The sequence below is a fragment of the Dermacentor silvarum genome, chromosome 7, assembly GCF_013339745.2.
Source record: "Dermacentor silvarum isolate Dsil-2018 chromosome 7, BIME_Dsil_1.4, whole genome shotgun sequence".
Lineage (NCBI taxonomy): Eukaryota > Metazoa > Arthropoda > Arachnida > Ixodida > Ixodidae > Dermacentor > Dermacentor silvarum.
Genome location: NC_051160.1, coordinates 76,587,520 through 76,615,511, shown reverse-complemented (window position 1 = coordinate 76,615,511; position 27,992 = coordinate 76,587,520). Strand labels below are relative to the sequence as shown.

Here is a 27,992-nt window from a genome sequence, read left to right as displayed (position 1 = left end):
GCGCGTGCGTAGGTGTGCCTGTTTGTGTACGGTTGCAATGACGCCTTTCAAACTTGCAAAAAGCAATTTTTTTACACCGTCACCGTATGACGGCACTCTAAACCGCACAGTAAACTGGCCGTTAGCTTCACCAGCGCCATCTTTGCCCTCCCCTTCAATAAACCCTTAAAGAAGCCCAACGCGTCCGCACACAGTCCATCTTCCGCGACATACCTCTGTCAGTTCATTTCTTCCGAGGCGACCCAGTAGCTCAGACGCCATGTCGAAGGTCATCGTGCTTCTACTGCTGTGCGCAGCAGTCATCGCCATGCGGAGACCCGACATGTTCGAAGGTTGCGTGCGGCATCCGAACGACCGCGTGGAGCCAGGCGTTTGCACCCTGGTATCGGATGTTCTCAGGAACAAGTCGTTCGTGTTGTATGCCGAGCCAGTTCTGAAGTTATCCGCCCACCAGCCACGCACGGGCTACCTCAACGCTCTGCTTGAAATGACTCGCGTCGCTTTTCAGGTGAGTGTTGCTCGTGATGTGTCCGTCCAGTGTAAAAATGTTCGCAATATTGTCTGCAAAGCTCTTAGGCTACGCTTCGGAGAAATTAAAACCGCCTATATCATATATCTTGCGAAATTTAGACAACCGGCCAGGAGCTGTTAGCACGCACAGGCGCTAACTTCCAACTGAGTTTATTCGTCACATTCGCAAGCAAAAAAAAAAACTTTGGCAGAATCTGCAACTGAAGAATGCGTTACCGTCGCTATCTCTGTTAATTAAGGAACGGAATAATCTGGGGATAGAGCGAAATTAACTGAACGGGCATGCTTCACGAAGATGCGGCTCTCGTCAGTATCTTCATAGTGGCTTAACCACCCATACAAGTTTCATTTGGTCCGGCCTCTTTTTTTTTTTTCTTAGTTTCCCTTTTCGTCTGGCATGCCATATTTATGTGCACATGACCAGAAATTCTGAAGTTGGCGCTTGTCCGTTATTCGTCCGGGTTTTCGTCGTGCGCGGCACTATCACGCAGCACCAAGCCTACACTTACAACAACTTGATTTGGGCGAGTTGGTTTATCTTGAGTTTAGCTTGAAGCCGCGCGAGAAAGACGAGTACATTAATCGAAAACAAACACAACAGTTGTGTTCGTTTTCGATTGTTGTCCTCGTCTTTTTCGCGCTGCTTCAAGTTATATCCTACACTTGTGCGTCGCTAAATTTCAAGTACCTATGAGGTTCCCATCTTTTTTCATATTGAAGTTTCGTACGGGATTCTAATACCCAGAAACAATTTCCAAAAAAAAACAGGAAACAGGTACTGGAGTAACTATTCTCACTAGTTCGTTTTCGTTATCTCCACTGAAACGCGCCCATGGTATCGAGAATTGTCCCCCCAGTGCCTGCTTTTTGGAATTGGTTTGTGGTTATTAGAATTACCTTCGTAACGTCACACTTCTTACGCCGGTCTTATCTGGCCACTATTTCCAAATAAATATCGTCCTTACCTTACATTTATGCGAGACCAGGATAAGCAGTGCTCACGGGTAATGGGAACCCTTGTAGTATTCCTGCCTAAATTTACCCTCGTGACGTCGCAATCACAGACCAAATCAAGGTGAAAATAAGAACAGATGTTTAGGATTTCGTACGGGCTTGTTTGTTGGCGTCACGAAGCAACTTGTACGGGCTCCATACCTTGATTACTTCACCTGACCCGACGAGTTTATGCGCAACACTTCACGTTCCCATTTCTACTGCGAAACTGTGTGCTTAAGTTTCCGCCATAGTAGACAAAGTTGGTCGTCAGAGTGCACTTACTTGTTCGCACTTTGCAATGACACTAGCTGTAAGGCAGCCGTCCCTCGGTGAAACGTTCTATGCCATAACTTAATCTGCTTGTATAGATTGTAGTCTACCTACCCTCCTCTGGACCCCTTCATTCTTTTCGATATGTTTTTAACAAGATCGTCAATCGGATGCATTCTTTTTCTAGCTTCAGAACAGACACTCAAGGGATGCGCCATTGTTTCCTAAAATTACTAGAGGCAATTCTGGCGCTTCGGTCGCTCAGCCACCATCCTCGATGGAAAGTACATGGACTTGTCTGATCTTGGACTTGTCTGATCTTCGTGCTTGTGGATTCAGACGTCTTTCTGGCCTTTCTTGCGCTTTATCTGCCTTACTTAGCCTAAATTTTAATGCAATGCAAATTTTTTGACGCAGACGGCAATGCCACACTGCGAGCACGCATAATCACTCCTGATTATAGTGGTTCCGTTTGCACATACGTCCTTGTCGTAATGCTTTCAATGTCTGGCTTAGGTGTTAGTGGTCCTGTGTTCCAATTCTTCCGTCGGACAATTTTGTAATGTTTGCGCAGTAATTTGAACCGCAATACTTTAAGATCTGTTTACCAAGTCGCGTAGCCATTTGAAGCCAGGACGAAGTTTGGGCAAATCCCTGTACTATCCCATAATTCCCATGCTTGCTGATCCACCCTGCTTGCAGTTTCCGTAGCGGCTAGTGCTATAGTTCCCTCTAATTGTATGTAAATCTATGCGATGCGCAAAATACAGTGACCTGAGCCACATTACTTACGTTTAGGGGCATTGCACATTGGTCAGTGTTACTTCGAATTCTGGTTCATTGTGCCAAAAGGAACCTGCAAGCGAAGAATCTGTCTGAATGAACGCACACCTGCAAAAAACCGTGCCAACTCCTAGCTGCGTCATTCTTTAGCAGGGTCTATCTGTGGTTGTGTTTATTGCATATTGCTAGAAAAAGTTGGCACTGTGTTTGAAGCAAAATCAAAATGTAATCTGTACATCTTTTTGTCCCTCTTCCCACACGACACGTATCATAACAGCGTTAAACAACTAGGTGCCATTGCCTGTGATTCCATGGCCGTAGGATATTTGGTGAAAACCTTAAGCCCTTTGACCTTCAGGTTCTCGTCTTCAAATGTTTGTCACCGAAAGTTCATGGTTAGTGCTTGAACTCTAATCCAACGCAGAGGTAACTGTCTTCGTCATTACTCTTACGCTTTAAATTGCAAGTTGCGTCAATTAGGGGCCCACTACACCTTTTTTTTTTTTCGTCGACGATGCTGCACTGCTTTGACTAGCTTAGCATTCGCAAGCAGCTGCTTCGTTTTGTAACCCATCTGCCTGTTAATAAGTATCTTGCGCATTTTGCAGGGCGAGGGAGCCATATCTACATAATCTATGTAGATACTTAGTTGGTATACATGACTACCCACAAAAGCCTTAGGTCTGTTAACCTATGCGGTTGCAGCTCAAAGCGCCGTCATTACCCACTCTTTATTTAAGACTGCTCTCGTGAGTACGTATATCGAGGATGTGCGATGAAAGAGATCATGTGAGCGGGTGGCAAATATCGTCGTCAGCCGCATGTTGCGTGGCGCCGTGCCGAGATACGAAAACAAAAGCCGAGGACACCGTTCGGTGTTCTGCTTGCACCCCCGTACCAATCGCTCCATTTTTACCTTAATGCTTGTTGTGGCATGGCCACAAGCAAAAACTATCTTATTTTAACTTGAAATGGGCCCACTCTATCTTCCGCAACTTCAAAACAGTGCGCATGACAAGGTCGATCCACATAGGTCGTGAAGCTTCGGGCGAAAAGCGGTTCAGAACCAATTGTCACCGACATCAACAAGGCTGATTATGGGAGCAGCGATTGAAGCGCGACTGCTTGGAGGGAATAAACACTGGGAAAGAAAAAGCGCTTTTAAATTAAAGCGAGACGCAGTTAAATTCATTCAACAAAAATAAAATTCCTAATTCATTTTATATGCGCATGGCGAGAAAGGATGCAACTGTATTTTACTAGATCATTAGCAATAAAGACATTTTTAGGGCCCACCGTGAGAGCGCCCATCGATAGCGGCGGGCGTTGACGCCGCTATCACTTGCAATGCCATGCAACTCATGGAGTGCGTGGAAAGGCGCGCTCGTTAAGTTCACCTGTTACAATACGCCCCCCTCACATGTTGTGTTGTGTGGCATGTCGACGTTTGTCTGAATTAGGTGACGCGGGTAGTTTTGTTTCTTAACCTGTGCAGTCAAAAGTAGCGAGTTGCGGCCATCAGATACTTGTTTACTTTAATTGTTTTCGTGCAACAGCGCTGGCCGACGGGCTTGGCGTCCAACGAAAGGACGAGCACTGTGCGCAATCTACGCCCAAAGCGTTCGTCGGCCTCCAAAGAAAGTATCTTCTGTGCAGCGATGCGATTTCGACACCCGTACGGCTTTTCCGGCATCGCTTTTCGCGCTGAAAGCTCGGAACGCCCATGAAGTCGAATGGCGGGGCATTTGAATATACAGGCCCCCGAAAACAAATTTCGCGCCTATGAGAACAAAATGACGTCACTTCTTTTTTTAACGGATATGACGTCAAATTATTTTTTATTCCGCCGCAAGTGTTCCCTCCTCACACAGGTGGCGCTAAGCCCCATGAACCGCCGGTAAGCAACCATGTTTTGAACGTATGGGTTTCTATGGAAGCTTCGCTACCAGGTATGTTTACCTTGCGCATGACGGCTAGCCATGACTGCCTTATCAAATTCTTCCGTTATCCGCTGGCTTGCACTGGCCACGACGACTATTTGCCACGCGCTCTTTCATAACTGTAACGATTGTACTTGGCCATTTTTTTTTCGCGTACCTATTTGTGATCCTGTTGCAATGATTTGCGCAGTATGCGAGCACTTAACGCGTACTGCTACTCGCTTTGACGAAGCCTCCTTGTTTATGACAAAATGCGTGATGTTCATTCCTGCAAATCTAACGACATGAAATGCACCCAGTCAAAACTAGTTCGGCTGGCAGAGTTACGGGTGCCTATGTGAAAAAAAAAATTTTGCGTTCTAAACAGAAATATCCTAATATTCAAGAAACGGTGTATATGATTGATGCAATGCAAGTACATTGCCGGACTGCTTACATAAACTTGCATTACCTTTACTAGCAAGAAGTTGTCATATACATGTTCCCATTTTTTTTTTAATACCAGAGACGCCAACAGCTCCTATGGCGCCACGTTCTGAAGTCGAGTTCACACTCCATAAAATTATTCCAGTGTTAAGCTCTTTGCTAAATTCAGGCGTTGGCAGCGGCACCTTGGTACATGTACAGCGACTCTTTTCGGCTCCTTACGAGAACGTCAAAACAAACGTTCTGGCGCTTTCAGGTTCGGGAAACCACTGCAGTACCTCCCTACCAACGCTTTCGCAGCGGTTGCTCTCTACGTCTTTGGTTTTACCGTGTTTTACAACAGTCCTCTACTGCGGCTGTAGGTGCATTAGCAGCAGTTTGTTAACTTTAACTACTAAGGCTCTTTCTTCACTTTTCCATTTATTTGTTGTGCCGTCAGATTCATTCGCATTTTCGCGCGCTCTGCCAAGCCTACCATGAGCTCGCAAAACTGGCCTGCCATCCTGTTAATGACGTGACTGGCGTTATCTGTTTCTTTACAGCATTCCTCGGATGTGTCGAAAGGTGCCGTCATTCGGGTGGAGTTCACCACCGCCAGAAGTTCGTGCATTCGCCCCGGCGCCTACTCCGCGGCCATTTGCCCGCCCGCTGTGTCCAAGGTAAAAACTCCCAGAAGCACAAATAGGACTTGTTTTATTCTTTCAAAACTTTCTGCACGACTGTGCACATTTTTCATGCTATAGAATGCTAGCGCGACACAATATGGATCTTTGAAAACAGAATGAACAATATAGCGTGCTGTTTTCACTTTGCTTCTGTAAATATTTAGGGCATCTTCAGGAATGGCAAGGCTAGCACATTTGTTCACTCAAGTGTATGCTAAGCGACAAATCTAAGGCCCCTCGAAAAAACCTGACCTCAAGTTCAGTGGGGCATATCGCGATATCTTCAAAAACATTTTTTTTTTCAGCTAGGAAAGCGATAAAGCTGCTGTTTCGATGAAATAGTCCAAGATTTGGCCTTCGCAGTACTGGCATATACGTTCCCCGCGTTCAGGGGAGACGTAGCACAGTTTCTCAATAGCATCGCTGCTCGAACACTTAAGACAATCTAATGTGTATTTTACATTGCTGTTTTTTTTTTGGCAATTAGCATTCTTGGGTTACCTTACGAACTTCCTGGGGCCTGACTGTCTATATAATCTATCTTGCCTGACTATCTCTAACCATTTCCTGTCAACTTCGGTCTCTGGGTGAACTGTCACGAACGAACTGTCATTGTTTTCTCTGATATTGCTTCACATGCAAGTTGGTACTCACTCTACCTGTTATGGATAAAGTTTATAGGCAATAGATAAAGAACTCTTACATTTTGTACTCGCCGACTTGCAAGAAGCATTCGTTTACTTATTTCAGGCAAATGGACTGTGTCAGGCAAGGTACTTCATGTACGATGGCGCCATTTTGCTCCAGCGTGCCTGGTGCAAGCCTCTAAATTAGGTATGTATTGATTTCATCAGCATAGTATCCACAACCGTAGCCTGGAGAAACCTGGCCTATATCTGCGTAGACATTTCTTCTACATTCTTAGAATAGAGGCATCGCGCGCGCACACAGCGAAATGAAGCGATTATTTTGTGGCTAATTAAGTGAATCAGAAATAGAGACGAATACAAAACTCGCAGCAGGTAAGATCCAAGCCCATATATTCCAAACCATGCGTACAATGCTTCACCATTAAGGCTACCGGCGCTGCTGTCCTCCCGTCAACTTTGTTGGATAATTGCCTGTGTGCAAGATTCACCGTGGTGGTATTAACTAGCGCCACTCGGGGCAGACGGTCTTGCGCATTGCAAGGAATGTGCTTCCGGCTCCCAACCATGGCAAGTTCTGTTTTCGTCTTTCATTTCCCTCTCTTCATTTCAATTAAAAATAAAGCTTTATTAGTCTGATTTCCCTGGCTTCCTTGTCTCTTTGCTTCATATTTGAGAATCGTCTGCAGTCTTGTTCCGTGCCGTGTTCAAAAGCGCAGTCGAGTACGTTGAAAGGCGGTTTCGTGCACAAAGCCAGTTCGCCATGCTCATGAATGTACGTGCACTTGTCATCCACGTCTCAGCGCCCTCGTCACTTTAGCGACATGCAGTACATTTCGTCTTGTTCCCTGCTGCATTCGGGGAGTACGTCTAGTCCAATCCGCGATTACGGCTCCGGACTGTTCACGAATGCGCTTTCTAAATTATAATTTCTTTCTCGTTGCAGGCTTACCAGCTGCCAAGCAAGACTCCGCTTTTGTGGCCCCCTGAAGCACAGCTGTGCCAGGCGTGTGAGCCGCAGACTTAGGAGTGAATAAAGTGTGCTGAACACTTATCAAGCTGTACTGTTTTTGTGACCCGAACGAATGCGAATGATCGAGCGAGGCATGTGCGACACCATGCGCATTCAGTGTAAAGTATGTTAGCAGTTTCTCATGCGAAGCATTCTCTGCCTCACATTTGGCACCTTGAGGTAGGTAGGTAGGTGTCGGGTGAGTTCCTGTCTCAGCCTTGATTCAATAAAAAGTAGTCAGTGACCGACAGTGGAATCAAACACCTGTTATTGAACACAGCAGCCCAATAGTTAGGCCACGATCAGATTTATTTATTTAGCGTCAGTCACAGTGAAACGCGCGTTAATCCAGAGATAAAACGAAAATTGTACAGCCGACTATATCAAATCATTTTAGTTCGAACTCCACGTCCAGCTGGGCTGGCGTTGTCGTTTATTATCTGAGCGTTGTCAAGAGTTTTACCCTCGACAGCCACTCAGAACCAGTCTTGCAATCTTGGATTTCTAGAGTGAAATAGACTCGTGAAACAACAGCCTGGTGGGTCGCGCGCCTGGGTTATGGTGAAATCCGCCATGCGGGCGTGCCATAGACAGTGCAGGTCATTTAGCGTCGTCTCTGCTATTGTTCAGAAATCTTGTGCCAAATGGATCTAGTGGAAAGTCCTTCTTAGGCGTTCGTACTTCACGCCTCTGCCTGACGGGGCTATGAGCCATTGCTCCTGGCCCTGCACTGCCCCCGGGATCAGCGAACCTGGGTTTTCTGTCGACGTGAAAGACATTTTAAAAAAATCCCGGGACCCTAGCCATAGAACGCTTCGCTGTAAAAATAGTACCGCCACTAGCGGCCGCGACCACTGAGACCTCAAACGGCAGCTGTAAAAGGACTTTGTCTTTCAGTTTCCACGTTAGATTTAGGTTTTCTCGTTTATTCGAATAACAATCCGAAGCTACCATATCTGCAATTTGCGTGTAAATCGTACTTAATGCATTTTCTGACTCAATTAACTTTTAAGCATTCATTTATTTCAACAAGGCACTTCCGCTTGGCCAAGGGCATAGCAGAATAAGTATGCATGCTGCACTTTCGAACAAGGGCGTGACGTACGTCGCTTGTGGCGGTTGTGCTTGTCTCACGTCGGCAACAGCTTCGTTGTACATCTTTAATAGGGTGGAATGGAGGCGGATTTTTTTATGGTCCCCAACAATACACAACTTCTTTCGGCACTCGAGTTGTTAATGGTGGGGCTAAATATTTGGCTGCAAACGTCTCGAAAATGAGACGAGTGATCGCTAGGAGTGACAACAAGGGAGTACCTTGCTTGTGCCGGCAGACGAGTGAACACAGCGATGCTGTGTTCAAACGTCGCAAGCCACGTTTAGGAGTCAAAAACGGGGGACATGTGCCGCATAAATTCCGTGTTCTGCACGACTGAAAGCACGTTTTGGACTCACGCATTTGTTTTTGTCGGGCGTTGAAGCACTGGGTAAGTGGCAGGCGGCAGCAATAGCGGTCTGGCTTACGCACACCGATGTTCCGTCCTCTGTAGGTGCATGGCGTGCCATCGCGAACGCCAGATCCAAAGGATTATGTCGAATAAAAGCCATCACGGGTGAGTCGTCCGTGCGCGTAGGGCCAGGAAATAATTTCGGGGAAAGGCAAATGCTCGGAAATCAATAGGTGCATTTGTCAGAGAATGTACATGGTTTAGTAGGTGTTGCGTTAGGGTTCTCTAAGGGATTCTCGTAACAGCAAGTTACCCTTGTTCATAATCTCGCCCGTTCACCACTTTCACAAGTTTCTCCTTTTTTTGCAGCTTTTCTGTTTCGTTTAACCACTAGAATGACATCTGCTTGTAAGTTACCTTTTTCACCTGAGGCCGTCCTGTGGCGTTAGCACGGCAACTATATGCTGTGTACCGTAGTGCCACAACAAGGGAAGAAGTCGCAAGACAAGAAGGGTTAATTTTTGTTTTACCAAAATAAATATTACTTTATTTCATAAGGCGCCTTGTGTCTATTTTTTGCCATTGCACGTTCCACAAGAATACCGTGGCATTAAAACCGTTTGGCACTTTATCCAAGGTAACCCGGGCCACCGTCTCCGCTCGGTGGCGCCACGACGGCTACTCGTGTAAACATAGATCTGTACGCGAAATAGGTTTTACAGTCATTGGCATCAATTGAAAAACGCACTGTGCTAGCCGCGACGGCGTTATGTATCACGGGATATATTTCAACGAGAGTGTAGCAGCCCTGGTTGAACGTCGATTCCCGGCACGCACAGTGACTTCTTTAAAAGTGTCGCAGGCCCTCGGGAAGTTGGATTACGCACTGAGCGTAGCAATGCACCAGCACGGAGAATTAGAACGATAATAGTTAAGAGGTGTCGCACGAAGATTACGCATATGCACCGTAAAACTTCTCGCATAAACATGTAGGTTGCTCGCAATTAGGACAAGTTGTACAAAATTCAAACATAGCTGAATGACGAAGCTATTAGCGTGTACGCCTTCAGCGAAACGCGCCTATGAGATTTCGAGCAGCCACCTGTTATGGACAATTTCCTATAGTAGTGATGCAACAGAGTGATTGGGTCAAGAAAAGTGGAGGAGTAGACGTACTAAGTTGTCGAGGTTCGATGTGGGAAAAGGTAAAACAGACATGAATTGAGCATATTTAGTTGAGCGGCACAAAGGAAGGAAAAAATAGGTGGCTGGGAGTATGATGAGTATCGGGATTTATGATCTTTTATTAAGACGAGCAATAACGTGGTATTAATACAATAGCAGTTTCCATACCCACAGTCAATCAGTGTATCTTGTTGTACACATAAGTTCCGGAGAGACCTACTGCAGCATCTTCCAAGATAGCCCAATAATGACGCGGAAGTAGAATACAGCAATAATGGGACAGAGCACTTTGGGGCTACAATAAATGTAAGGTGGTGCGAAGAAATTAGAAAGGGTGATGTGAGCACTAACACTCGCGAATGCTATTTTGTGCTCAAAAGCAGATACCTTGTCGTATTTGAAAGGTAAACAAAAAATCTGTAGGCCGGTGGCTTTATGGGGCTGCGGTAAAACCACGAATGAGGCAGTGCCGCGTGAATTGGGTGGGGACTCTTTTGAGGCCGGTGAAGCGCCGAGCAGTATTAGATTTGGAGAAAGGCTCATCAACATCAAAATAAACGGATGTGTAAGGTGCACCAAGATTTGTACCTAAAAAGCGAGGACACATATCGAGGAAGTGGTCAAGAAAGGTGGCAACCAACTACAGGGTAATTGAAAGTCTACATGGACGACCAGGAGTCATCAAAAAGAAAGTGGGAGAAACAGAGACATTGAATTGGATGCATACAATTGAAACAAAAAAACACGAAAATTTACAAGAAAGGAAAGAAGTTAGAAGGGAAAATCTGTAGCATAACACAAAACGCAGTCTTGCTCTGTGAGGCTCGAGCTAGTTGCCTAAGGGCAAAAACATACCAGAGCACATATTCGCAACAAGGTGAGGCATGAGTCTGCTGCAGAAAATATACGGAGACAAGAGAGAGCGAAAACATTTATTAAAATAAAGGGGGACCGCAGGTTCTTTCTACAGGTCCTGGGCGCCGGTGGAGACCTCGGTCCAGGACCCCATGAGCCGCGGCCACCGGGCGCGCTCTAAGCACATCCTAATGAAATGCAAAGGTATTCACCCAGCTAGAGCCGTGGATAAGGTTCAGCTTCCAGAAGCGCTGAAATTCAAAAAGCATTGACTGGTAAGCAGTCGATAAAAGCAGAAGACGTTCAGATACAGTATTGGTAGAAAAAAAAGTAGGAATGAGATTGATAGCACCGGATCCGTTACAGGCATAGTCAAGTACAAGGTATAAGTACAGAGAGTTAAGGTATACAGCAAGTAGTAAATCGATGAAGGCAAATACTAGATTCATAAGCATTTATAGATTACCTGATTAGGTCAAGCGGGCAAGGTTACGCCCAGTTTTAAAGGCGATGACATTAAACTGTCATCACCATCACCGTTTACGCCCATCTGCTCACCTTTGAACATGTGTAAGGGCGTGCGCGATGTCACCGGAGCTCTAAGGACGTAGTTTCGCCGCATAGGCACTCACCAACTCCTGGTAGCCCCCAGGATGCTGGGTATACGCAGCGCAGCAGCACAGGCCTCGCGTGCATGCTGTCACTGTGATTGCTTCGCCCTTCGATCGAAACGGTAAATCATAAAGACACTGAACATTTCTGGACTTGTAGGTTGGAATGTGCAACACGGTGCCACTGATTCTTAGAGTAAATGCTTCATTTTCGTGTTACGACCAATTCCTGCGCAAGAGCGGTCAACCAAATTTTCTGATCGCCAGGTGAGTGCTGAATGTGGCGGCAAACACGGTAATGCACACATCACTGGAGGCTCAAAGTATTGCCTGCTCACGCCTTCCTGAAGACAAACAGCTATACGGACATATCGCCCAAAAAATGGCAACGTCGATAAGCACTCTGTGCACTGTGTGTGCAATACACCATGTGTTGAATATTTTTGCCGATATCTTACATTAAATGTACCACTGACGTTTTGCAAAGCCAGTTGATGTTCGAGAATCACGAATTTTAGGATACACCATGGAGACGATTTTATTTTTAATTTTTTTTCCTTTTAGGTGTTTTCGGCGTTTGTCATTGGTGGTTCTGCTGCCTCCCGCACTGAAAGTTGTTCAGCTTTCGCCGCTATGTTTTACTTGCGGTACCAAGTTTGATAGTTTGTGCTGTTTCGTGCCAACTGGTATAAAACCACTTGCGCGTCACAAGTGAAATTAGCCAAAAACGTATGCCAAAAGCGGCGTCGGTATTCCAGGTCCCTTCAGTAACAATGTTATACGATGGGCCCCGAGATTTTCTTTCCTTCTTCACAACTAATAGGCGGGTGGCCATACTCATTTAGTCTCACGCTATTTTAGTTTATGGAAAGTTTTCACGTTATCTCAAGGACGCAGCTCTTCGCGGTGCTAAAACACGAACGTGGTGGCCACTGTAATGTCAATGCACCATACCGTCTGGCATGCATTGTTTTCCGTTTGGCTGTGACAGTATTTCACCGGATTACTAGTGTAAACGCGCCTGTCACACTGTCACTATTCTTGCTTACGCAGTTTCACTATGTGCTAGTACTCTAAAATGCTGCGCACGATGAAGTCAGAGCAAATCATCCATTTATTTCACGCTGCATTCAGCAGTAATTGAGCGAACGAGACAAGACCCTGAAGAATGGCTTCTCTTTCGCCTTCGTCTGCCTGCCACCAGCAGAAGTACTGATGCCGGTATAGGCTGGGTTATTAAATTTTGGGGATAATTACTGCTTGACCCACTCGTACATGGCAGGTGTTCTCAAAGTTTATAAGGTTCACAAATGCCCTCACAAGCTGTCCCCGCATGAACTAGCTGAGGCTAACACCACTTCGCGCTGTGAATACAACCGCAACTGTTGCATTGACAAATAAAGAGCGAATATTGTGCTCGGATCATTCAAGAAACCTTTACTACGCGCAGTAGTGAAATACCCATGCATACTATTCAACTCGTCGTCGTACTGACATTTATGCCGCTATTGTTGTCTTTACTTTTTACCTATAGAAATATTTCTATCACGTGGACTACAGTCAACATTTTCTGGAAAGATCAATGCTCCACACGTGCACCAGGCGAATATTTGACAAGCAAAGGCACAGCAATCTCTTTCCCGAGTATAGTTTTTTATTGAAATGAAAACAAAAAGCTTTATTCACCCAATAATTGTGATGGCTACACCTCTTCGCATAGCAGAAACAACAATGTTAAAAAATATATATGTAGCAAGAAAAGGAAAACAAACAACGTCATAGGTCCCAACAACCACGTACAGCACACAGTCCTATACGCATACGAGTATATAAATATAAAAAGTTGTCGCAGTTTCACCTGAAAGGCGAAGCATCAATTGCGATAGCAAATTTGTAGAGAGCTATACGGAGTAATGATATTAGCTTTATCAGCTGTATAAACTTGGATATGCAGCAGCATCGGCCACACGCAGAACTGTTGTCGACGCCGTCGGCGTTTTGCCCGCGTTCGCTCAAAATGCGTGCGGCGTTGGTGACTGTTGCCGGAGCCTCTGATATAAATAGGCACTTGGTGCGGCAGCTAAACGTCGCCTCCCTTTCCTCCCCCTCCCCCCATCCCCCACGGCCTCTCGCGCGTCGGAAGAAGGCGCGTTTGCTCTACATATATGGTGATTGTAAAGGAGAAAATAGACGCCTACTTCTGCAGCCCTTAAGCGAGCACGGCGCAGAACGCGCGTTTGTTCTCCGCCGTGCGTTCACTCCTCGTGAAAGACGCGCCCCTCGCACCCTTTCACTCGCACATACAGCGTTCGGCGCGCGGCGACGATTTCTTCTCCAAATGACGTCATACGGAACCTCACGGCGACGGCAACGGCAGAAATCTGCTTTTGAGTGTCCATATAATTGCTATCGCAATAAAAAAATGTCACAGTTTCGCCCTAAGGGCGAAGCAATGAATGCGATAGCAACACAGCAATGTCATACGAAGTAAGGTGAGCGGCTTTGGTAGCAACAACACGCAGAACTGTTGTCGACGCCATCGGCGTTTTGCCCGCGTTCGCTCAAAATGCGTGCGGCGTTGGTGACTGTTGCCGGAGCCTCTGATATAAATAGGCACTTGGTGCCGCAGCTAAACGTCGCCTCTCTTCCCTCCCCCTTCCCCCCCTCCCCCACGGCCTCTCGCGCATCGGAAGAAGGCGCGTTTGCTCTACATATATGGTGATTGTAAAGGAGGAAAGAGACGCCTACTTCTGCAGCCCTTAAGGAAGCACGGCGCAGAACGCGCGTTTGTTCTCCGCCGTGCGTTCACTCCCCGTGAAAGAGCGCGTCCCTCGCGCCCTTTCACTCGCACATACAGCGTTCGGCGGCACGCGGCCACGATTTCATCTCCATTGACGTCATACGGAACCTCACGGCGACGGCGACGGTGACGGCGACGGCGACGGCGACGCCGACGGCGACGGCGACGCCGACGGCAGAAATCTGCTTTTGAGTGTCCATATAATTGCTATCGCAATAAAAGTTCCAAACACACACAAGCGGCCGCGATGTAGACTGCGATGAGCATGTAAACAGTTGAGGAATTACACAGAGTTGAAGTAGTGCACGCGCAGCATAGATAAAAGTGAGCTTTAGCACAAAATACAAAAGAGTATAACACGTAATACACAAGCGCTAATAATTACAAATAACAGACGCAAGTTGTAGTTACATTGTGTGACTTTTCAGTGGGATATCTAGTACTTGTTAGGGATGCATGTGCCTTCGTAAAAGGGTTCAAGTGCGTTCAATGCTTTTCGCTGTGTTATTTTCGATGGCCATGGGCCCAGCAATTTTGCGAGTGAGAAAGGTCGATGAGGATAAGTGAAGTGTAGCTCTTGTTCTAGTTTGCGTCTTTGTGTCGCGTATCTCGGGCATTCGAGGAGTACATGACCACACCCTCATCATCGTTGCGACAGGAGCAAGCCGGGGAAGACGCCCGTTTTATGTGATATAGAAAATGTTTGGTATATGCTGTCCCAAGACGCAGTCGATGAATTCGTGCCTCGGTACTTTTCGAAAGTTCTACCTCTAGCTAGTATTTCAGTTGAGCGCCCACTTCGTAAAGAATCGATTCCGTGGTATTTTAATTGAACCAGGCTGACATAAACTAGCCCTTCTTTACTACTCTTAATGTGCGTTGCGTGTCCATTGGTGATGAAGGGCTGCGTTGAATTTCTGCATCCTTATCGGTCGACTTTGCCAACGAGTCTGCAAATTGGTGGCCTGCTATACCAGCACGTCCCGGGACCCACTGCTATATCACTTCACTGTTTTCCTTCAGTAGCCTGAGTTAAACTCTTCCGTACTGCATACGTTAATCGTGTGTCTGGTCGGTTGTCATCAATATTTTCAACACACATGCCTTCCTTATTGGAATGGCCAACAGCCCCACGTGCGACATGTGCAGCAGCGATGAGACGCTCGAACACATTATCTGTGTTCATCTCTCATTATCATTATCTCTCATTATCTGCATTATCAGACAAGTGCTGTGCAGAGTGCTGGACCAATTGCACAACCGTCCACTAGCGGAACTAAAAGCGTTAGATCAGTGCTCCGAAAGAACATCCGTACAGAAGACCTTACTCGCCCTTCTAAGGTTCCTGCGGTCTATGGGCCTTCACGACATACATTAAAAACGCCGCCCCATACCGCTCTGTAGTGTACGTGGTTTGTTTATGCTCCTCTATCTTTCTTTCTCTCCTCCCTTCCACTTTCTTTCTCTTTTTAACCCCCTACTCATTCCCCCCGTGCAGGGTAGCCAACCGGAACTACCTCTTGTTAACCTCCCTGCCTTTCTATGCATCCTTTCTCTCTCTCCCTCCCTGCCTTTCCTCTCTTCGCTTCCTCTCTCTCTCTCTTTCTCTCTCTCAAGACATGATAAAGCCGATAACGAGTCTATACAGATTACCCACGTTTTTGGTGTCTCAAATGTTCTCAGTGGCTTGGAGAATTGCCACAAGAAAATTAAATCATGGGCTTTTACGTGCCAAACCCACGATCTGAATATGAGGCACGCCGTAGTGGGGGACTCCGGAAATTTGGACCACCTGGGGTTCTTTAACGTGCACCTAAGTCTAAGTACACGGGTGTTTTCGCATTTCGCCCCCATCGAAATGCGGCCGCCGTGGCCGGGATTCGATCCCGCGACCTTGTGCTCAGCAGCCCAACACCATAGCCACTGAGCAACCACGGCGGGTAAATTGCCACTACTTCCGCTATTGTTGGTGACGACGTGTGCGTCCTAGCCGACATGCGTCCTTACCTGTAAGGATGGTATAACATAAGCTGCAGTCGCACTTTCTTTGATTACAGGACCGTCCGTGTAGACGTGAATAGATTACTGTTACTTGTCGAATAGCTAATTGCTTCGCTGCTAATCTGGAAACGTCGCTTCCATTTCTAAGACCTTCGATTGACGTTTCTATTTTCGGTGCCTGTAGAAGCCATGGTGGGTATAGCATAGGTGCATGTGAGTGCCAAAAAACGCTAGGCGGTTCTAATCTTTGACTTAGGCTAACTTCGTGTCTGTATGTTTTGAAATAACGACACAGGCACAGAGAACCATCGTCTGTAAGTATTCTCCTTGTCGGTGGGCTGTGCTTGACCCGGTGGTTTCCTCGTCGACCACCTCCATGGCGAACGCAACGCACGAACCGAAATCGGAGGAACAAGCGAGCGAGCGAACGTCTGTCCCCTGGCATATGATACGCGGTAGAGGAGCGAGGGAGGGCGAGGAGGAAGCGCAGCTCGCGCTACCTGGCGGGGCGACGCCCCCTACCAAGCGGCGCACGAAGCTACAGTGTACTAGAAGGGGGCAGTGGGCTTACTCTCCGGCGGAGGCTATGCGATGCGGCGGCTCCACGAATGTCACAGATATGAGCTTCTCCGATAGCCCGAGTGGCGGCGCTGGCGTCAGTTTCAATGGAGCGTGGGTGCGACGGCGCAGCTGCCCAGTGCCCGCCCAGTGCCCGATCATATTCGTTGGAGTTGCAGAGCTGCGTTGTTTTTGTTTTTTGTTTTTTTGTTTATTTGTTTTTGTTTTTTTGTGGACGTCTTTTTTTCGCACATAGCCTTCAAGAGATTAGTATACCTTGCAGTAACTGAGCCATGCCGCGGCACCGACAAAATCACTGTTACGCGCCTGGGTGCCAAACAGGCTATGCTTATGTGAAGGATGGGCCGAAGTTGTCCTTGTTTGGCGTCCCGAAGGATAAAAATAGACGGAAAGAGTGGGAAAAGAACCTCCACAGAGCTAACAAGCCCCTGGACGACACGAGCGCCGTATGCGAGCTCCATTTCGAGCCACGTTTTGTGCTCATGTCCACCGCAGTTCCTGATCACTGAATTGTCTTTCTTTTTATGGTCTAGTTAGGTCAGTTAGCGAAGGAAACTGCGAGGAAGGTACACTGGGCTCCTTACTGGAAGTTGACTATCTCGAAGCATCATGTGACCGAAATGAGTGCAGTCACACTGCTGCTAGCGCTACTGCCACAGAGGCCACACAAATCGTGGTGCCCCAGCATTGCACGGGCCTGCGGGTTTCAAACGACCATAACCAGCACGTGGCGAGAAGCGACTCGAGACTCACTTAACACATTGCGGGCTATGTTGCGCGGGAGTATATTGTCAATTCCAGCACAAAATGCCAAGAATGCATAAAGCTGCTTACTATGACGCCACCAGGCGAAAGTTTTCATGCCCGGCTAACAAACTTCTGTGACCGAGGAGGCCTCCTTTATCCCTCCATTCAGTCAGAGTGAGCCACACTCTGACAGCGTTATGGACATGCTGGCAGTTGTTAAGAGTAAGCTTCCCCTCGAAGTTGGCTGCAATGTGCACACTCTTAGCCTCACAGCTAAAATAATTAGTTTTTACATTGTCACACGTCTGCATTTTTATGTGAAAGAAATTAACTGTGACAAGGCAGGAAAGCGGCAGAGGACCAAGCTGCTGAAGTTGAACCATTGCTTATGAGTTGAAGTGCATGAAACAATGGCTTGCTGTACTTGCAAATAAAAGCTTTGTGTCAGCAACAGCCCTGTTATTTTCATTTTGCTTACCCTTATATAGCTGTACATAAGCACAGGCCTGAGCCTAATTGTCAAGTGAACTAGTTTTCACTTTTTGTTCAGGCCTCCCTCCATTTCTTTATGGAAAACATCAACCTGATTTGACTTAATAAATGTGTGCCAGCGTAATGATGGTTAATAATAAACGCAGGAGGCTACTGTGAAGCAAGGAACAACTAAAGTGCAACAATGAAATATTTAAGCCATATATACAAGTTCATTTTGGCTAAGCAAAGGCACAAACCTGGTTAGCATGCCTGATGTTTTTTTTTCTTTTCTTTTTTTTTTTTTTAGCCCAGCTGGGTAGTATGTGCGCATTGTTTTCTGTCTGACAAAATTTTACATTAGGTCGACACGGCATGAAACCGTATATTTGGTCACCGTCCCTTTCATTCAAAATTTTCTTTCAATTTTTTTTACGATTGCCCGATAATTCGAAAAATTTGAAGGCCCCTTCCACATAAGCCCAAGAGTAGCCGTCTTCCTTTTCCACAAGGTACTATTATGGCAAATATCATGTGGCCTAAACAAATATAGTGCTTGCTAAAGATATGTAAGGACTGTCAAGTATGCCAAAATTAAAAACAAATAAGAGTGTGAACTGCTTCGAACTGAAACCGTCAGAAACGCAAGGAAAATCAAAGCTTCTGCAAGCAAAGCTTCCATTGAAGTTGCCAGTGGCGCCACCTCTTGGATGCGACGCTGACTGCGTCAGAGCAGCGGCAGAGTAAGCCCACTGCCCCCTTCTAGTACACTGTAACGAAGCTCACCTTACGCGCCCTCTCCGGTGCGGACGCGCGCGCGCAGCTGTTGCGCGCAGTTGCGCGCCGGGAGAGGAGAAGCGAGAAAGGAGGGACTGATGTCACATCCGCTCTGCTAGGAGGATGTACCATTTTTATTAATTAGCCGGTTAAATATCACACTACCTTCTTGTGTGTGGCGTCATTAGTGACGGCATCACTTCGCTTTCTACTTCCAGGTTTCTAGGAATTTCGCCAAAGTCGTGCTCACGTGGCGGGTCTCTAAAGTGCACGATTCGGTGCTTTCCTGTGGTAATCAGTGATTTCAAATTATTCTCATTGTTCCAGGCAGACCAGTAACTGAACTTGTAACTAACCTAATGCTCTGGTATCATTATAATGAAGCCCATGAATTTCGTAATGCACTATTGATTTAAGTTTTTTTTCTGGTTTATTTTTAGTTTTGTCCCCGGTCGTCTCAGAAAGTGAGCCGGCAGTGCTGCGCAAGGAACAAGAGTGTAGCTCGATGCTCGTGCCACTAAAGACCAATCCTGGAAGTCCTGATTTATGCTCTTTAACATGCATTTTATCTGTACCCCTGGGCAGTTCTCCGTCACTGAAAGAAGTGGGTGCGCAGAATGCTGCTCAGAAATTGCTAATTTTCAAACATCATATGAGTCATAATATCGCAAAAAAATATGAAATAAAGTTAAGAAAAACTGCATCGGACAAATTTTTTACACCACTATCCCCTGCGTAGGCATGCGCAAATTGCAAGGGCAATTATCCCAGAATATTGTCTCTTAGTACCCAGTGCGCGTGCGTCAATGTGCGTGCGTGTTCATGCAATGACGCCTTTCAAACTTGCAAAAGCAACATTTCACGCCGTCCTCATAAGTGGCACTCTAAACCGCAAAGTCAACTTGCTATCAGCTTCACCAGCGCCATTTATACACTAACCCTCCCCTTCAGAACGGCCTTAAAGAGAGACGAACGTGCCCGCGCACAGCCAGTCTTCCGCGGCTCAGCTCAGCAACACCACATCTTCCGAAGGCACCCAGCACCTCGGACGCCATGTCGAAGTTCATCGTGCTTCTACTGCTGTGCGCAGCAGCCATCGGTGTCCGGATGCCGGACTTGTTCGAAGGCTGCGTACGGGATACAAGCGACCAGGCGTGGCCGGGAGGCTGCACCCTGGTGTCGGATGCCCTCGGGAACCAGTCCTTCGTGAAGTATGCCGAGCAAGTTCTGAGGACACCAGACCTCCAGCCGCGCACGGGTTATCTCAACGGCCTGCTTGGAATGACTCGCGTCGCATTTCAGGTGAGTGTGTCTCACGATGTGTCCGTCCAGTAAAAAAAAAAAAAAAAGTCCGCATTTTTGTTTGCAACGCTAGTAGGCTACGCTTTGGAGTACGAAAAACCGCGTACATCAAATGTCATGCGAAATTTAAGCGGACTTGGTGTGCGAAACGACCGTCCGGAAGCTGTTAGCAGATACAAGCGCTAACCTCCAAGTGAGTTTGTTGGTCGCATGAGCACGCAAGATAAAGAATGTGGGCAGAATCTGCAAGGAAAGAATGTGTTACCGTGGCTGTCGCTGCCAAACAAGGAACTTGATAATCTGGTGCTGGCGGGCAATTCACTAACTGAACGCGCATGCTTGACAAAAATGCGGCACCCATCAACATCACTGTGGCTGAGCCACCAAGGAAAGTTTGAATACTGCCGCAAGTTCGTTTGTCTTCTTTATAGTTTAAGCACCCGGTTACGGTGCTGCTCCATTGTTACTTCCTTCGTGTGGTCACTGCAGCTCCAAATAAAAAAAAGCGTTTCTTCAACCATAAATTCAAAATAAGTTACCGTCTTGAGCCTATAGATAGTATATAGCGGGGCCAGGATCAACGCAATGTTCACGGCTAAGTAAGGCCCGTGTAGTCATCAATGGCCTAATTTTTTTATCAATGAGAAGGAAGAAAATAGTAGCGGAAAGGAACGTCGACTAGACGAGAACACAGGACTGGTGCGATGTCTACATTATGTCTACTGCATGACGAAAGCCTCTCCCAGCGATCACCAATTACCCCCGTCTTGCGCTAGCTGATTCAAAGTTCTCCCAGAAAATTGCCTAAATTCGTCACCCCACATTTTTTCTTCCATCCTCGTCTGCACTGCCCTTCACTACGTACCCATTCTGTAATTCTAATGGACCACCGGTTACCTGCTCCATACACGCATTTCCTGCCCAGCTGTACGTTTTCCTCTTGTTGTCAACTAGAACATCGACTACCCCCGTTTGTTCTCCGATTCACACCGCTTCTTCCTACCTCTCACTGTTACGCCTAACTTTCGCTCCATCGCTCTTTGTGCGGTCCTTCACTTGCTATGAAGCTTCTTTGTTGACTTCCAAGTTTCTGCCCCATATGTTTATTACCGGTTGAATGCAATGATTGCACAATTTCTTTTCAGTGATAGCGGCAAGCTCCCAGTCATGATTTGGTGATGTTTGCCTTAAGCGCTACAACCCATTTTTATTATTCTGTAAATTTTATTCTAGTGATCACAATCCCCTCTGAGTAAGGTCACGTATACCAGAGATTTTACAGGCTGACTGCCTACGACGAATTCTTTCTGACAAGCTATTGAACATCACCTTTGTCCTTTGGATATTAATCTTCAACACTACTCTTACTCATGGACCCGTGTGGTATTCCTACATATATCTCTGCTCCATAAGTCGTGGTCACTAACCAAGTCAAGGTAAAAAAAAAAGATTTAAAAAAGACATTTAGAAGCCCGCACATTTACCATGACCATTTTGACTGTTTGACAACGTTGACTGTTTCAACCCTAATCTAACGCAGAGATAGCTTTCTTCGCCGTAATTGTGAGCTTTTGAATTGCAAGTTCCGCCAACTAGGGTCCCATTACATATCCGTTTGTCAAAAATGCTGCGCTGTTTGGACTAGAAAAGTGTTATCAAGCAGCTGCTTCGTTTGGCAACTCATGTCTGTTAATAAGTTTATCTTACGCATTAGCTAAGCGAGACACCATAACCTACATATATGTATATTTAGTTGGTACACAAGACCACCCCCTCGACTCGAAACTGTGGTCCGTCATTTTATGCGCTTCGAGTTTCGAGGCTTCGTTATTACCAGCCCTTTATTTGAAACTACTATCGATTGTACATTTACCGAGGATGTGCAATCGTCATCTTTATAAAAGAAATCATGCGACCGCGTGGCAAACAGCTTCGTCAGCCGCATGTTGCGTGGCGCCGTGGCGAGATGTGAAAGCAAAATACACCGTTCAGTATTCTGCTTGGACCCCCGTATCATTCGTTTTCAAGCGAAGCTTGTTTTAAGGCACAGATTTCGGTGGCGTCTATGTACGTAAAAAAAAAAAAACTGATCTTCAGCATTGGCTCGAGCGTCGTCGTCTGCTTCCGCAGCTGGCTGCGTTGCCGCTCATCATTCCAGCGTGGAATTTCACTTCTCTTTTGTCGTCGTAATGGGCAGGCCACATTTACGGGGGTATGAGCCATTCATTGTCTTACGTGACGGACAGATTTCATTTTGAAGCAATTTAATTTCGAAGAATCGCAAGCGGCAATGGGCGAGCGAATGCTGCTAACCACGCTGCCGAGCAAACTCGAGACATCGAACGCAATCGACAACGGCTGACTGCGTGCATACCGTCAATGGCGTCGTTCTCTCCGTGGCAGCCGAACGCGTGTGTGTATAACCTCATAATTTAGACACTTTAGTGAACCCTCGGGATTGACCCAGTGATAAACACTGTGGTCGCACGTTTCAGCTTTGGTGGTTAACCATCTTCACGGAGTAGAAGGACCAACGAATTTGTTGCTTTTTTTTACCTTTATGTTGTGACATGGCCACAAGCAAAAACTTAAAATGGGCGCATTTTGTCTATCACAGCTTCAAAAGGGCTTGCCGGCTAGCACGGCTGTCGTATCAAATTATTCGGTTCTTCTCCGCTGGCATCCAGTACCAAAGCATAAAAACACGCAAGCCAGAGGTACTAGTAAGTGGTTCGTTATGTGAAAAGGAAAGGTTAGCGCTACCTTCTGCAGCCCTTTAGGGAGCACACCTGAGCGCCAGCCAGAGGTGCAGGCACTAGAAGGAACGGCACCACTCTCTCCACTTGATTTTACATCTCGCCGCCGGGTCACACGACACGTTGACGGGGAGGCTATTTGCCACGTGGTCATGTTCCCGTTCATACATATGACGATAGCAGTTAGTCATTTTTCGTGTACGTGTTAGTGATCCGGCGACAGTGTTGCGAAAATTCACGCAGTCTACGATCAGGTAACGCGCATTGCTACTCACTTCGACGAGGCCTCCTTGTTTATTACAAACCGCTTCATCATCAATCCTTAACAGCATGCAAAATGCAAGGTACACTATAACTGCTTCATTGGACGAAAGTTCGCTACCCTTTGACAAATATTGCGTGCAGAACTTGCATGATCACAATATTCAAGAAACTGTACATAGCACTGATCAAATGCAAGTAGATTGCCGAACTACTCCCATAAGCTAGCATCACCTTTACAAGCAATAAATTGTCCGTGTACATGTTACCATTTATCTAATACCGGAAACAGCAGCGCCTATGGCGCCACCTTGCGAAGTCGAGTTCAACCAGAGTGCACAAAATGATTATTCGAATGTCTAATTGTCTGCAACTTAGCTTCTGGCGTTAGCAGCAGCCCCATCTTTTTATGCTGCTTCTTACGACAACGTGTAAACAAACAGTTCGGACGCTTTCAGGTTCAGGAATCCGATACATGTTGCTACTAGCGCTATTCCAGCGACTGCTGTCCCAAGCTTTGGTGTTTTATAATCGGCAACAAGCTAAAGCCCTCAGCTGCGACCGTAGCATTGTTTGGGGCAGTGAGCTAACTGTGTAACTACAAAGGCTTTCGTTTCTTTTTTTTCCTCACTGTCGCATGTATGTCTTGTCATGTCAGATTCATGCTCCTTTTCACTCGCTCTTCCATTGCTATCATGGGCTCGTCAAACTTTGCAGTCATCCTGTTAATGACGTGCCTCGCGTTATTTCTTCACAGCATTCCGAAGATGAGTTGGACGGAATGATCGTTCGAGCGGAGTTCGCCACCGCCCGAAGTGCCTGCATTCGCCATGGCGACTACCCCAATGCTGTTTGCCCACCTGCTGTGTCTAAGGTAAAAACGTCCAGAAACACGAAGTGGACATGTTATCAACTTTGAAAATGTTCTGCAAGGCTCTGCTCCTTTTTTTGTATATCGAATGCCAGCACGATACTAATGTGTATGTAGGTATGTCATCATCATCAGCCTATATTTTATGTCCACTGCTGGACGAAGCCCTCTCCCTGCGATCTCCAATTACCCCTGTCTTGCGCTAGCGTATTCCAACTTGCGCCTGCAAATTTCCTAACTCCATCATCCCATGTGGTTTTCTGCCAACCTCGACTGCGCTTCTCTTCTCTTGGTATCCATTCTGTAACCCTAATGGTCCACCGGTTATCCATCCTACGCATTACATAGCCTGCCCAGCTCCATTTCTTCCGCTTAATGTCAACTAGAATATCGGCTATCCCCGTTTGTTCTCTAATCCACACCGCTCTCTTCCTGTTTCTTAAGGTTAGTCGTAAGATATTTCGTTCCATCGCTCTTTGTGCGGTCCTTAACTTGTTCTCGAGCTTCTTCGTTAACCTCCAAGTTCCTGCCCCATATGTTAGCACCAGTCGAATGCAATGATAGTACACTTTTCTTTTCAACGACAGTGGTAAGCTCCCAGTCAGGATTTGGTAATGCCTGCCGTATGCACTCCACCCCAATTTTATTCTTCTGTAAATTTCTTTCTCGTGATCAGGGTTCCCTGTGAGTAATTGACCTACATAAACGTACTCCTTTACAGACTCTAGAGGCTGACTGGCGATCCTGAATTCTTCTTCCCTTGCCAGGCTATGGTACATTATCTTTGTCTTTTGCATATTCATCTTCAACCCAATTCTTACACTTTCTCGATTAAGGTCCTCAATCATTTGTTGTAATTCGTCTCCATTGTTGCTGAATAGGACAACGTCATCTGCAAACCGAAGGTTGCTGAGATATTCGCCGTTGATCCTCACTCCTAAGCATTCCCAGTCTAAGAAGGTATATGTATATATGCATATATACAAGGTGCCCCAACTATCATGCACTAAGATCTTAAAGTATGCAAATGCCACGTAGCTGGACAGAACCAAGGTAATGTTTGCCGTCGCTTGGAGCTACTCGGACTACTTTTTGCATTCCGCCTGGTTGCATAATAAGTCCTAATTAACCTCTCAAATATTACAATCGATGAAGAGTGATCATGACAATTGTAGAGCAACCTGAAAAACTCCCGATACAGCTTTTTGTTGCTCAGTACGTGCTACATAAGTGTTCTTCCAAGCGTGAAAGAAGCCCGCGAATACACGCAAAGGGCCTCGAGCGGCCAGCTGTCGCGCTGCAATTTTCGGGTAGTGGGGCAGCTGACAATTCGTGAGACGTGCAGACTACGACTGTGGTAAGCGGAGGCTAGCATACAGTGTGATTATCGAGGAGCGCATTGATTTAACCGTTTTCTTGACCATTTACAATAGCACAGAATTCTATAGCTTCGGCAGCGTCTTAGATCCCCACAGCTTCGACCATATAGATTACCGTAGAGCGTGTAGTGCATGCAGTTTTTTTTTTTTTTTTCAATGACCAGCCCAGTGACGCCACAGCAGAACTACCACCGTCGGTCTTGACGGTTACGAGGACCATGGCGGCTGAGAAGCTCCTTCATATATGATTGAGCATTTCAAGAGCACGCCGTTTTGTTTCACCTATGATGTAGATGTATGGCGAGAGAATTATGAAATGCCCTTTTGAGGTCGTTCTGCAGCTTCTTTTGCCATGATGGAAGGCCAGGTCAAACGAAGAGGTCTACGGGAATCTTCCTCTTAAAGTACTGCAGCGACATACGTTTGGCGTACAGCTGCGCCTCGACTTGTGCAAACCATACGGTGGGACCACAGTTGTAAAATCGCCACGGGTTGTTGAACTTGTGATGATTCCGTTCTTGTTTTGGCTGGCCCGTAGTGATGGGTGGGGGGGCGTGATGACAGGCTGTGCTGAGCTTCTCGTTGGCAATTCGCGGGATCGGAAAACCGTGGTCACCAGTCACGTGGCGACTGAGCAAGGAAGAGATGAACTGGAGTAGGGCGCACACAGCACTGACTTTCAATAAATGTTTGGTCGACAAAATTATATGTCGACAAAAATAATGTTGGAAGATAGGGCTGTGTGCATCTTCTTCTGTCCGTCTGATTTTCTCCCTTGCACACCCCATTTAGTCGCCAACCACCAAGAAACCCACTTTTCCCCTCTTTTGACTGAATAGCGATAAACTTCCACGTTTTCTGCATGAGCCGAACATCGGCATTATGGTGAACGCTCGGAAATAGGCGAGATATATCACTGCAGCCATTCACCAAGAGTGTTTCAAGAGCGGCCACTGCCAACTTCGTTGTCGTTTTATTGCCATGCGGGCGATCTAACTACTTTACCGCTGTACTGAAATTCGGTATTCAACCCGCAAGATTCACCACGCCAGCTGACAGGATCGCAACAGTAGTTATCTTATGCCTTGATTTTGCCGAGGTTTCGGCCTTATCCTACCCAACTGGGTTGTCCTGTTTGAATTCCAGTCGTCAGATATATTTAAGCGGGCACCCCCTTTGTCACACGTGACAGCGCGGCGCCCAATTCCTGACACTTTAGCCATGCCAGACATGATTACATAAGTATCTGTTACTCAAGGGTATGTGATTGATGATATATTTGTTAGTCAAGCAATTTTATCCTCAATCACGAGCAAGTTTAGAGGCGTCCCGCACATTTCGTTCCTGAAATTAACCAGTCGTTTTAAATATCCTATAGTCCCCATAACCTCCATTCGATATAATAAAATTTATATCATGATCCGTAAGTTATCATGTTGGAATACTGTTTACTGTGCATGTGGTCATTCGCTCTTTTTTTTCTCGCAGTACGGAATAACTAAGTATTGTCTGACATTGCTTTACATGCAACCTGCTACTCTACCTGTCACGAGTAGTGAAAATTTATAGGGAATACGTAAAGAACATGACCCGGTTATACTTCACAAAGTGCTCTTTAATTTCGCGCGGGCAGATGATGAAAAGAAAACAACTTTTTTTTTCTTTCAGCCAAATGGGGTGTGTCAGGCATTGTACTCGAGCATGTACGATGGCTCCATTCTTCTCCAGCTTGCCTGGTGCAAGCCCCTACAGTAGGTACGTATTCATTCTATCAGCGCAGTGTCCACAAAGTCCTTGAGCATTGAGTTGATTCTGCAATATACGTGAAAACATTTTTTTTTTCATCACCTTTCTAAAAACTGGAAACAAGCATAAAAAGAACTGAGCCGATAATTTTTAGTATAACCATATGGGACAAATAATGAAATAAAGGAAAGCATATGGTCGGTTAACTTTTACATTTATTGGAAATTTAGAATTAGGCAAAAAAATAGATGAATACACAGCTCGCTGCAGGTTGGAGCCGAACCCGCATTGTTCAAGCCATGCGTGCGGTACTTTACCATTAAGGTACTCGGTCGGCTGTGTTGGATATCTGTCTGTGCACAAGATCCACTATGACGGTGTTAGCCAGCGCCATGTATGGTCGTCAGTAATGCCCATTGCAGGAGCTGTTCCTTCGGCTCTCGACTGCGACAAGTTCAGATTTTCGTCTTTTATTTCAATTTTTCTTCTACATATCAATGAAAGATAATCTAATTATCCTTTGTTTTCACTGGCTTGGCTGTCTGCTTCATGTTTGCGCTTCGTGTGCAGTATATTGGAGTGTCGTGTGCAAAAGTGCAATCGAGTACGTTGAAGGACAGTTTCCTGCACAAATTGAGTTGGTCCTGGTCACGAACGTAAGCCACTTGTCATCCACGTGAATGCGATCTCGTCGATTTAACGAATTTCAGTGCCCTCTATATAGTTCAATGCTACGTTCAGGGAATACCTCTACTCAAACTCGCGATTACGGCTATGTCCTATTCACGAATGCGTTTCTTGAACATGTATTTCTTTTCCGTTGCAGGCCTACGAGCTGCCAAGCAAGACTCCGCTTTTGTGGCCCTCTGAAGCGCAAACGTACAAGGCGTGTTAGCCGCAGTCTTAGAAATGAATAAAGTGTGAACACTTATCAAA

At 46.3% G+C, this 27,992-nt stretch overlaps 1 protein-coding gene across 3 annotated transcripts; it reads left to right on the top strand.

Annotated features, from left to right (window-relative positions):
* The first annotated feature begins 125 nt into the window (after positions 1-125).
* Positions 126-27,992, top strand: LOC119458241 (uncharacterized). Of its 3 annotated transcripts, none has more exons than XM_049670894.1 (4): positions 126-508; positions 5,489-5,605; positions 6,362-6,445; positions 27,883-27,940. In XM_049670894.1, the coding sequence occupies exons 1-3, from the start codon at positions 260-262 to the stop codon at positions 6,443-6,445; spliced, it is 450 nt and encodes a 149-aa protein (XP_049526851.1). In that variant the 5' UTR covers positions 126-259; the 3' UTR covers positions 27,883-27,940. The 3 variants fall into 3 exon arrangements, with proteins under 3 accessions (XP_049526851.1, XP_037575998.1, XP_037576002.2); XM_037720070.2 differs by lacking the exon at positions 27,883-27,940 and adding an exon at positions 7,205-7,324 and having other exon boundaries at positions 127-508; XM_037720074.2 differs by lacking the exons at positions 126-508; positions 5,489-5,605; positions 6,362-6,445 and adding exons at positions 19,634-20,043; positions 23,818-23,934; positions 26,979-27,065 and having other exon boundaries at positions 27,883-27,992.